General features: G+C 45.5%; 1 protein-coding gene across 1 annotated transcript; it reads left to right on the top strand.

Moving 5' to 3' along the window:
• Nucleotides 1-11,209: 11,209 nt before the first annotated feature.
• On the top strand, nt 11,210-12,225 carry LOC124695611 (protein EARLY RESPONSIVE TO DEHYDRATION 15-like). The gene is made up of 3 exons (XM_047228437.1): nt 11,210-11,340; nt 11,605-12,023; nt 12,068-12,225. The coding sequence occupies exons 2-3, from the start codon at nt 11,624-11,626 to the stop codon at nt 12,223-12,225; spliced, it is 558 nt and encodes a 185-aa protein (XP_047084393.1). The 5' UTR covers nt 11,210-11,340; nt 11,605-11,623.
• Nucleotides 12,226-12,549: the final 324 nt, after the last annotated feature.

The raw sequence follows: 12,549 nt of genomic DNA on the forward strand, positions 1-12,549 counted from the left end.
CCTTGGCCGCGCCGCCTTGTGGTGTCGCCACCTCGTGGCCCCACTTCATATGCTCTTCGGTCTTCTGGAAGGTTCGTGGCAAAATAGGACCCTGGGTCTTTGTTTCGTCCAATTCCGAGAATATTTCGTTACTAGGATTTCGAAACCAAAAACAATAGAAAACAAGAATCGGCACTTCGGCATCTTGTTAATAGGTTAGTTCCAGAAAATGCACGAATATGACATAAAGTGTGCATAAAACATGTAGGTATCATCAATAATATGGCATACAACATAAGAAATTATCGATACGTCGGAGACATATCAAGCATCCCCAAGCTTAGTTCTGCTCGTCCCGAGCAGGTAAAACGATAACAAAGATAATTTCTGAAGTGACATGCCATCATAACCTTGATCATACTATTTGTAAACATATGTAATGAATGCAGCGATCAAAACAATGGTAATGACATGAGTAAACAAGTGAATCATAAAGCAAAGACTTTTCATGAATAGTACTACAAGACAAGCATCAATAAGTCTTGCATAAGAGTTAACTCATAAAGCAATAAATCAAAGTAAAGGTATTGAAGTAACACAAAGGAAGATTAAGTTTCAGCGATTGCTTTCAACTTGTAACATGTATATCTCATGGATAATTGTCAACATAGAGTAATATAACAAGTGCAATATGCAAGTATGTAGGAATCAATGCACAGTTCACACAAGTGTTTGCTTCTTGAGGTGGAGAGAGATAGGTGAACCGACTCAACATAAAAGTAAAAAGAATGGTCCTTCAAAGAGGAAAGCATCGATTGCTATATTTGTGCTAGAGCTTTTATTTTGAAAACATGAAACAATTTTGTCAACGGTAGTAATAAAGCATATGAGTTATGAAAATTATATCTTACAAGTTACAAGTCTCATGCATAGTATACTAATAGTGCCCGCACCTTGTCCTAATTAGCTTGGACTACCGGATCTTTGCAATGCACATGTTTTAACCAAGTGTCACAATGGGGTACCTCCATGCCGCCTGTACAAAGGTCTAAGGAGAAAGCTCGCATTTTGGATTTCTCGCTTTTGATTATTCTCAACTTAGACATCCATACCGGGACAACATGGACAACAGTATAATGGACTCCTCTTTAATGCATAAGCATGTGGCAACAATTATTATTCTCATATGAGATTGAGGATATATGTCCAAAACTGAAACTTCCACCAAGAATCATGGCTTTAGTTAGCGGCCCAATGTTCTTCTCTAACAATATGCATGCTCCAACCATAAAGGTGGTAGATCTCTCTTACTTCAGACAAGACGGACATGCATAGCAACTCACATGATATTCAACAAAGAATAGTTGATGGCATCCCAAGAAGCATGGTTATCGCACAACAAGCAACTTAATAAGAGATAAAGTGCATAAGTACATATTCAATACCACAATAGTTTTTAAGCTATTTGTCCCATGAGCTATATATTGCAAAGGTGAATGATGGAATTTTAAAGGTAGCACTCAAGCAATTTACTTTGGAATGGCGGATAAATACCATGTAGTAGGTAGGTATGGTGGACACAAATGGCATAGTGGTTGGCTCAAGTATTTTGGATGCATGAGAAGTATTCCCTCTCGATACAAGGTTTAGGCTAGCAAGGTTATTTGAAACAAACACAAGGATGAACGGTGCAGCAAAACTCACATAAAAGACATATTGTAAACATTATAAGACTCTACACCGTCTTCCTTGTTGTTCAAAACTCAATACTAGATATTATCTAGACTCTAGAGAAACCAAATATGCAAACCAAATTAGCAAGCTCTAAGTGTTTCTTCATTAATGGGTGCAAAGTATATGATGCAAGAGCTTAAACATGAGCACAACGATTGCCAAGTATCAAATTATCCAAGACATTTTAGAGTTACTACATGTAGCATTTTCCAATTCCAACCATATAACAATTTAACGAAGAAGAAACTTCGCCATGAATACTATGAGTAGAGCCTAAGGACATATTTGTCCATATGCTACAGCGGAGCGTGTCTCTCTCCCATAAAGTGAATGCTAGGATCCATTTTATTCAAACAAAACAAAAAACAAAAAACAAACCGACGCTCCAAGCAAAGTGCATAAGATGTGACGGAATAAAAATATAGTTTCGGGGAGGAACCCGATAATATTGTCGATGAAGAAGGGGATGCCTTGGGCATCCCCAAGCTTAGACGCTTGAGTCTTCTTAAAATATGCAGGGGTGAACCACCGGGGCATCCCCAAGCTTAGAGCTTTCACTCTCCTTGATCATATTGCATCATACTCCTCTCTTGATCCTTGAAAACTTCCTCCACACCAAACTCGAAACAACTCATTAGAGGGTTAGTGCATAATAAAAATTAACATGTTCAGAGGTGACACAATCATTCTTAACACTTCTGGACATTGCATAAAGCTACTGGACATTAATGGATCAAAGAAATTCATCCAACATAGCAAAAGAGGCAATGCGAAATAAAAGGCAGAATCTGTCAAAACAGAACAGTCCGTAAAGATGGATTTTATTAGGCCACCAGACTTGCTCAAATGAAAATGCTCAAATTGAATGAAAGTTGCATACATATCTGAGGATCATGCACGTAAATTGGCTTAATTTTCTGAGCTACCTACAGGGAGGTAGACCCAGATTCGTGACAGCAAAGAAATCTGGAACTGCGCAGTAATCCAAATCTAGTACTTACTTTACTATCAAAGACTTTACTTGGCACAACAAAACATAAAACTAAGATAAGGAGAGGTTGCTACAGTAGTAAACAACTTCCAAGAGTCAAATATAAAACAAAAATACTGTAGTAAAAACATGGGTTGTCTCCCATAAGCGCTTTTCTTTAACGCCTTTCAGCTAGGCGCATAAAGTGTAACTCAAGTGTTATCAAATGGTGGTGCGTCTACAGCGGGGTTTGGAGTTTTCTCAACCATGCATAATATATTGGATACATAAGTTTCAGCGTCTCCCTTTTCATTAGTCTTGGGCTTGCTACTCTCATCGAACAAATTTTCAGGAACAAGCCAAGCATAGTTATTTTCTAGTGCATCATTCATAGCTAGGAGTTTACATGGTATTGGTGCTTTGATCTCCCCACCATCATTAGCATTATTAGTGTACCTTATCCTATCCATGTCCATTTTTTCAAGGAGACCAACAAAATTAGTATGAGAACCAATCATATTAAATTTAGCGAAGACCTTTCTAGCCTCTCTTGCTAGACCACCAAATTCTCTAAGAAGGGTTTCTAAAACAAAATCTTTCTTTTCCCCCTCTTCCAAATCACCAAGTGTAAGAAACATGTGTTGGATTATAGGATTGAGATTAACAAATTTAGTTTCCAACATGCGAACTAAATCAAGCAAGCAGCAATTTCATAAGTAGGAGCAAGTTCTACCAAGTGTCTATCTTCAAAATCTTCAACGGTACTAACATGGGTGAAAAATTCTTCTATATTGTTCCTCCCAATTATAGACCCTTGTCCTACCGGTATGTTTTTTGTGGTAAAATTAAAAGGAAACATGATGAATCAAGTAAAGTAAATGCAAGTAAACTAATTTTTTTGTGTGTTTTTGATATAGCAAACAAGACAGTAAATAAAGTAAAGCTAGCAACTAATTTTTTTGTGTTTTGATATAAGTGCAGCAAACAAAGTAGTAAATAAAATAAAGCAAGACAAAAACAAAGTAAAGAGATTGAGAAGTGGAGACTCCCCTTGCGGCGTGTCTTGATCTCCCCGGCAACGGCGCCAGAAAAAGAGCTTGATGGCGTGTATTTCACACGTTCGTTGGGGAACCCCAAGAGGAAGGTATGATGCGCACAGCAGCAAGTTTTTCCTCAGAAAGAAACCAAGGTTTATCGAACCAGGAGGAGCCAGGAAGCACGTTTAAGGTTGATGGCGGCGGGATGTAGTGCGGCGCAACACCAGAGATTCCGGCGCCAACGTGGAACCTGCACAACACAACCAAAGTACTTTGCCCCAACGAAACGAGTGAGGTTGTCAATCTCACCGGCTTACTCGTAACAAAGGATTAACCGTATTGTGTGGAAGATGATTGTTTGCAGAGAAAACAAGTAAAAACAAGTATTGCAGACAGATTTGTATTTCAAGTATTAAAAGAATGGACCGGGGTCCACAGTTCACTAGAGGTGTCTCTCCCATAAGATAAAAGCATGTTGGGTGAACAAATTACAGTCGGGCAATTGACAAATAGAGAGGGCATAACAATGCACATACATGTCATGAAAAGTACAAGTGAGATTTAATTGGGCATTACGACAAAGTACATAGACCGCCATCCAACCGCATCTATGCCTAAAAAGTCCACCTTCGAGGTTATCGTCCGAACCCCTCCGAGTATTAAGTTGCTAAGCAATGCAGACAATTGCATTAAGTATGGTGCGTAATGTAATCAACAACTACATCCTCGGACATAGCGCCAATGTTTTATCCCTAGTGGCAACAAGACAACACAACCTTAGAACTTTCTCGTCATCGTCCCGGTGTCAATGCGAGCATGAACCCACTATCGAGCATAAATACTCCCTATTGGAGTTAAGAGCAAAAACTTGGCCGAGCCTCTACTAATAACGGAGAGCATGCAAGATCATAAACAACACATATGTAATAACTTGATAATTAACATAACATGGTATTCTCTATCCATCGGATCCCGACAAACACAACATAGAGTATTACAGATAGATGATCTTGATCATGTTAGGCAGTTCACAAGATCCAAGAATGAAGCACAATGAGGAGAAGACAACCATCTAGCTACTGCTATGGACCCATAGTCCAGGAGTGAACTACTCACTCATCACTCCGGAGGTGACCATGGCGGTGTAGAGTCCTCCGGGAGATGAATCCCCTCTCCGGCAGGTGCCGAAGGAGATCTCCGAATCCCCCGAGATGGGATTGGCGGCGGCGTCTCCGGAAGGTTTTCCGTATCGTGGTTTTTCGCATCGTGGGTTTCGCGACGAAGGCTTTAAGTAGGCGGAAGGGCGAGTCGGAGGGCCGACGAGGGGCCCACACCACGAGGCGGCGCGGCCCCTCCTTGGCCGCGCCGCCTTGTGGTGTCGCCACCTCGTGGCCCCACTTCGTATGCTCTTCGGTCTTCCGGAAGGTTCGTGGCAAAATAGGACCCCGGGTCTTTGTTTCGTCCAATTCCGAGAATATTTCGTTACTAGGATTTCGAAACCAAAAACAGCGAAAACAAAGAATCGGCACTTCGGCATCTTGTTAATAGGTTAGTTCCAGAAAATGCACGAATATGACATAAAGTGTGCATAAAACATGTAGGTATCATCAATAATATGGCATAGAACATAAGAAATTATCGATACGTCGGAGACGTATCACTACTCCGCACTTTTCCTCGCCGGGCGCTGCTGGTTCTGTGACTGGCTCTTCTGGCACTGCGCGACCACCACTTTCTACACAGTCAGGTACTTCCCCGTGGTATCTGGATTCTGGAGCTTCCTTTCATATGACCTCGTGAGTCTTCTATCCCGTCTGCTCTTCGGTCTCTTATTTCTCCTGTCCGTGTTGTCACCGCTGATGGTACCTCTATTCCCGTTTCTAGTACAGGCACCCTTTCTACTCCCTCTTTCTCTGTCCCTGATGTTTCTCATGTTCCTCGCCCTTCAGATGAACCTTTTCTCTGCTAGCCAGCTCACCGATTCTGGTTGTCGTGTCATTCTTGACGCTGAGTCTTGTGCGGTTCAGGATCGTCGCACTCAGGCCCTGGTTGGAGCCGGCCCTCGTAGCCGTCAGTCTCCGGGGCTTTGGAAGTTAGACTGGCTTCGTGTTCCTTCCGCTGCCACTTCATCTGCCAGTTCTCCTCCGGTTGTTGCCTCCGTCACCGGCTCTTTTCAGCAGTGGCATCATCGTCTTGGTCACCTTTGTGACTCTCGCCTCGTCGTCTTTGGTTCATCGTGGCCTTCCGGGGTCCGTCTCTGGAGATGGGTCGTTACATCGTCGGGGTTGTAGGTTAGGCAAACAGATTCAGCTTCCTATCCTACTAGTGTGTCCGTCTCTCGCCGACCGTTCGATTTAGTCCATTCAGCATGTTTGGGGTCCGGCTCCCTTCGCTTCGAAAGGGGGCCATCGATACTATATCTTATTCATTGATGATTTTTCACGGTACACCTGGGTGTTTTTCATGCACTCTCGCAGTGAGGTGCTCTCTATTTATCAGCGTTTTGCGGCCATGGTCCGCACTCAGTATTCCTCACCCATTCGCGTGTTCCGTGCTGATTCTGCTGGTGAGTATATCTCTCAGCACCTTCGTGGTGTCCTTGCCGAGGAGGGCACCCTCGCCCGGCTTTTCTTGTCCCGGCGCGCATGCTCAAAATGGCGTCGCCGAGCGTAAGCATCGTCATCTTCTTGAGACCACCCGTGCTATGATGATTGCCTCTTCTCTTCCGCCACATTTCGGGCTGAGGCCGTCGCTACGTCGGCCCACCTCATTAACATTCAGCCTTCCGCTGCTCTGCGGTGGTGGCATTCCTCTCGAGCGTCTCTCCGGTGTTTCTCCGTACTACTCGACTCTCCGTTCATTTGGTTGCGTCCGCTATGTCCTTCCGCCTCCTCGCGAACGCACCAAACCGACCGCTCGGTCCGTTGAGTGTGTTTTTCTCGGATACGCGTGATGAGCATAAGGGCTATCGCTGTTGGGACCCCGTTGGTCGTCGGATGCGCATCTCTCGTGACGTCACATTTGATGAGACGCGTCCCTTCTATCCTCGCCCCACCTCGGGTACTTACCCGGTGGATGATATCTCTTTTCTTCTTTTTCCGGATGCACCCCCGCTGTCCCTCCTTCCCTCCCTCCTACTTCGATGTGCCCCTTCGACGCCATCCTCTCGTTCGTCTAGTCCACCTAGTACTCCTCGTTCTCCGGCTTCGGCTCCTTCCGATTCCGTCCCTTCTTCCTCTTCTTCCGATGACTTGTCTTCTCGCAGATGACCTTCCCCCTTCTCGGCCTGTTCGTCGGCGTCATGCTCCGGCTCGTTACTCTCCTAGTCAGTATGGTCTCTCTGTCGTTTCCGACCCGACTTCTTATCGGGATGCCGAGCGTCATCCTGAATGGCAGCTTGCCATGGCTGAGGAGATCGCTGCGGTTGAGCGCACTGGCGCTTGGGATCTTGTTTCTCCCCTTCGGTGTTCGTCCCATCACGTGTAAGTGGGTCTATAAAATTAAGACTCGCTCTGATGGATCTCTTGAGCGCTATAAAGCGCGTCTTGTGGTTCGTGGTTTTCAGCAGGAGCACGGCCGTGACTATGATGAGACTTTTGCCCCTGTGGCTCATATGACTACTGTGTGTACCCTTCTTGTTGTTGCCTCTGTTCGCCGCTGGTCTGTCTCCCAGCTTGATGTTCGTAATGCTTTTCTTAATGGCGAGTTGAGTGAGGAGGTTTACATGCAGCCTCCTCCTGGGTATTCTCGTTCCCGATGGGATGGTTTGTCGTCTTCGACGTTCTCTCTATGGTCTCAAACAGGCCCCTCGTGCCTGGTTTGAGCGCTTTGCCTCTATGGTGACTGCTGCTGGTTTCTCTCCTAGTCTTCATGATCTAGCACTTTTCGTTCATACTTCTCCTCGTGGACGCACCCTTCTCCTTCTCTATGTTGATGATATGATCATTACTGGTGATGATCCTGAGTATATTGCCTTTGTAAAGGCTCGTCTTCGTGATCAGTTTCTCATGACCGATCTTGGTCCTCTTCGCTATTTTCTTGGGATTGAGGTTTCCTCCACTTCGATGGCTTTTCTATTTCTCGAGAGAAGTACATTCGGGATCTTCTTGCTCGTGCCGCTCTTGGGGATGAGCGCACGGTTGATACTCCTATGGAGCTTAATGTTAAGCTTCGTCCTACTCGATGGTGTTCCTCTTCCCGATCCCACACGTTATCGTCATCTTGTTGGGAGTCTTGTTTATCTTGTCGTCACTCGTCCCGATATTTCTTATCCTGTTCATATTCTCGAGCGGCTTTGTCTCAGCTCCTACCACTGTTCACTACGATCATCTCCTCCGTGTTCTTTGTTACCTTCGTGGCACGATCACTCGTCGCCTTTTCTTTCCTCGTTCTAGCTCTCTCCAGCTCCAGGTGCTACTCGGATGCTACGTGGGCGAGTGATCCTACGGATCGTCGTTCACTTTCTCGCTACTCGTGTGTTTCTTGGTGGTTCGCTTGTTGCTTGGAAGACGAAGAAACAGTAGCAGGTTCTCGTTCGAGTGTTGAGGCCGAGCTGCGGGCTATGGCTTTGTTGATTGCCGAGGTGACCTGGTTACGGTGGTTGCTTGCAGATTTTGGGGTCTCCGCTACGACACCCACTCCACTTTTGTCCGACGAGTACAGGTGCTATCGGTATTGCACGTGATCCGGTCAAGCATGAGCTAACCAAGCATATTGGTGTTGATGCTTTTTATACACGTGCTCGGGTGCGGGATGAGGTTGTTGCGGTTCATTATGTGCCTTCGATTTGCAGTTGGCGGATTTCTTTACAAAGGCACAAACTCGAGCGCGAGCATGACTTTTACTCTCCAAACTCGGTGTTGTGGATCCACCATGAGTTTGCGGGGGGGGGGGTGTTAGAGTATATATCTGTATATTGTTGTTTCCCCATATGTTAGGGGGCTTCCTACATATTTGCATATGTACATGTACTATATATTGTGGCCTTTGGCCCCCTGGTAATACATCAAGCATATTGCCCTAATAGAAACAACCCGCTATAGAATTCTCTGCAAACTTAAATTACCTAGAGTTTCTACAAAAATCCTTTTGAAGTCAACCCATGATCATACCACCATACCAGCTCCTCTCATGTGCTGTCAAAGTGTCTCGTCATTGTAGGAGGTTAATTTTTTGAATCCTTTTGAAGTCAACCCATGATCATACCACCATACCAGCTCCTCTCCTCTCATGTGCTGTCAAAGTGTCTCGTCATTGTAGGAGGTTAATTTTTTGAATATTGTTGCAAAATGCAAATAATTGGGGTAGATCAATCATTGGACATGGGCCTTCTTCATTGAAAGGATAATGACTAGTGATTTATTTATTCTTTGTTGGAGGCCAGGTGGCCAACAAAGTAGCAGTCCTATCATGGAGGGGTTAATCTATGGACCGTAATTATGGAGTCGGATTAGACGGCGGGTCCGACCGTGTCACGCCTGTCGACTTGATTGAGAGCGGGCTCCATGTGCAAGAAGCTTCGCTATCTCCGTGGAGCCCTGGTTGCTCCATTGTCCGGACGCGCACTTTCGATTTGAAATGACCCATAGGTTTATATCGCACGTTTGCATGCTACGGTGGATTGAAGGTACTACACCTTCTAAACTGTAACGTATCCACGTTTAGCATGTGCTACCTCGCCTAATACTAAGTAGGCTATTAGTATAGTTTATGTAGCTCAAGTGGCATCCGAGGTAGTGAGCCCAAATGAGCACGGATGGATAGGCGTCGCTGAGCGTTGTATTCACCATTTTTTTATATATTGTAGATCTGACCCTAGCTAGTAGTAGGAGCAAAAATTGGTTTTACCCCGTCAAAAATATTGCTAGCTCACGTTTCGGACAAGTTTTTTTGCTTGTGCATGAGTGGTCAATATCAGCGGGAAAAAATGGAGTATAGATAGCCGTATGTGTTGACATACAAACTAAGTAACCAATCCGATGAAGAACAAAATTTTAATCTATATGTAAAATACATTGTACTCCGTTCGTCTGGAAAAGGATGTTGTAGATTTATCTACATACACATATATCCATGCATATTTAGACAAGTCTAGAAGACCCATTTACAGAGGGAGCAATCATTATATGTGAAAAAATATGGTAGATTTTGGCAACCATCTAGAAACAAACGAGTCAACTGTAGTGTAAGTTGGGAATCTAGAGCAAGGAGTGGTAAGAGTTGTTCCGATGTGGACATGAGATTTAAATGAACTTGGGAGGAATGGCGAGGGTCTTTCCGAATATTTTTATAAAAGATCCAGGAGCCCATGAGCCATTTTAAGGTCCAGCTTCAGTGATGTGCTTACAAGTGAGTTCGAAATTTGAAGGGCTAAAAGATATTTTGAAAATTCTGAAAAGCTTCTTGGTGGAAATATGATTGATCGATGTGTTCTACATATACAAAGTTCCATTAAATTCATTTTTGGCTTATCTCCACTTTTCTCTTTCTCTGTTTAGGTATATAAAGGCATGTGCAATGGTTTAATCTTAGCGATGCCACGTATGACGATTGCTGAGTTGGAGGACAGATATACGAAAAAATATGGTTGTATTCTCTTAACTAAGAGATCATCCCTTAGCAAGGAAGATAAGACTTTGTTCTCAATTTACAAGTTGTCTTATCCTAGACATTGTTTTCTAGTTTATTTTGTAACCATGTGGCAATTTAAGGAGCATGCAAACCATAGCTATAGGGGATAATGTTAAGAGATAATTCATTGTGTAACATGTTGTTTTACATTCTCCAATCACATGCAATATATAAGATTAGTTAGTCTTATCAATCATGCAGAAATGTCGATGCAATTGTCACATACGTAGTAGTACCTCCATAATTTCCGATATTTTGAGTTGAAATTTTTGGGGTTTTGAAAACTCATAATTTGCACAGGATAGGGTCAATGGCTAGCTCCAAAGTCTTGCGGGGGGAGAGGAAAATGGAGGCTATGGGTCAATGGCTAGCTCCAACTATGTCCTAAATTTATCTAGATTTGGATATATGAAGACACTAAATAGTAATAAGATATGTAGTATCTAAATTTAGACAACTATAACACATGTTTACTGGGACGGAGGGGGTACCAAGCGCGCTGTTGGAAAAATGAGTGTCTAGATTTTCACGGTTGTTGCATGCAACATATAAACATCCAAATTTACACAAGTACCAAATTTTCAGGTTGCTATATGCACGTATAAGCATCTTATATCAACAGGTCGGCCGAGACATGGCGACTGAAAATGGCAAGTCAACCCGGTGAGCTCGGATCGCTAGAAGCACGACATGATCGTGCGTGTGCGCGCCGTGTGTGCACCGATCCGACGGTGTGGCCGTCGGTCCACGGTCCACTCTTGTGTTGCGCGTGAGAAACCACAGCAATTTCGTCCCATATCGCACGGGCCGACTGGAAGCTGCGTCCGACCCAGCAACGAAGCGGAGGCCCGGCCGCACCTTCCTCTCCAACCCGCTCTCTCCTCCTATAAATCCACTATCTTTGCCCACCTCCCCCACTCACTCCACTATCCAGATCCCCCACTTCGCCGCGCCGATCCCCAATCCATTCCCGGAGGAAACACGCGAAAGGTAAGCGCAAAGATCGATCGATTTCCGGAAACCATCTTATCCGCTTGCTCAGATCCCTTGTACCGTGCTCTTGCCCGTAGATCTGTTGAAAACCGCGCTCGATTTTCTTGATCTCGGCTCTAGATCTAGGGTTAACCTACCGTGCCCGGAAAAATCTTGCGGTTCCTTTCGATCTTTCTTTGCCGGGGCTTTAATCTCACGGGTGGATTTGATTCTGCCGTCCTGTCCCTGATCTCTGCCGTGGTTTTCGATCTGTCTGCCCAGGAAGCAAGGAAGGAGAACCATGAGCGCCATGGTCGCGTCGTCGCTGAAGCTGAACCCGGACGCCCCGCTCTTCGTGCCGGCGGCGATCCAGCAGGTCGAGGACTTCTCCCCGCAGTGGTGGGACCTCGTCAAGTCCACCGCCTGGTTCCGCGAACACTGGTACCACGAGCACCAGCAGCTCGACGACATGGCCGACTCCCTCAACGCCTTCGAGACCGCCGACCACGACGACGACGACTTCAACGGCCTCCTCCTCCCCGACGCCATCGACGACGATGACCAGGACGGCCTCTTCTACGGCAACACCACCTCCACCACCCCCCAGGCCGCGCGCCCAACCGTGACACTCACCACTGGTACGCTACGAACCACACCCACTATCCTCACACGTTTCACCCCTCACATAACACTGAACAAGAGTTGCAGCGAGCTAATCAAGCGTGTCCCTTTTCTCTATCCGCAGATGCTGTGCTCAAGGCCCTGGTGTCTCCGAAGGGCGGCGACGCACCCAAGGGGTTCCCGGAGAAGCCGAGGTACACCGAGAAGGCCACCAAGTACGCCGGCAGCCCGAGCCCGAGGGGTGGCGCTGCACCCCGCTTCATCCACCAGCCTCGCGGCTAGGCCGCAAGCTTCAAGAAGTCGCTCCTGCCTGCCTGCCTGCGGCCGCCGTGTGGTATTTCTTCAAGTTCCTTCTAGTGTCAGTAGCAGTGGTGTCCCTTTGTATATTACTACCAAGTAGGAATGACCCAAGAAAAGAGCAGCCAAATGCAGACTGCTGCTGTTGGTTAGCGTGATCGTCGCCCTGTAAGTTAATGTTCGTCGAACCAGTGCGTGTGTGTGGTAGGGAAGGCTCTAAAAGAGGAGGGAGCAGAAGAACGTAGTGGAATGCGCCCTTTGTGAATGTTCTGGTGTGCCATGGCAGGCAGCTTAATGTTAATTATTGCT

Source organism: Lolium rigidum, chromosome 3 (genome assembly GCF_022539505.1).
Source record: "Lolium rigidum isolate FL_2022 chromosome 3, APGP_CSIRO_Lrig_0.1, whole genome shotgun sequence".
Lineage (NCBI taxonomy): Eukaryota > Viridiplantae > Streptophyta > Magnoliopsida > Poales > Poaceae > Lolium > Lolium rigidum.

Bases quoted from the DNA above. Each gene is read 5' to 3' on its own strand.
- LOC124695611 (XM_047228437.1), top strand. From the start codon at position 11,624: ATGAGCGCCATGGTCGCGTCGTCGCTGAAGCTGAACCCGGACGCCCCG. The intron at 12,024-12,067 runs GTTGCAGCGAGC...CTCTATCCGCAG, and splicing joins TCACATAACACTGAACAAGA to ATGCTGTGCTCAAGGCCCTG.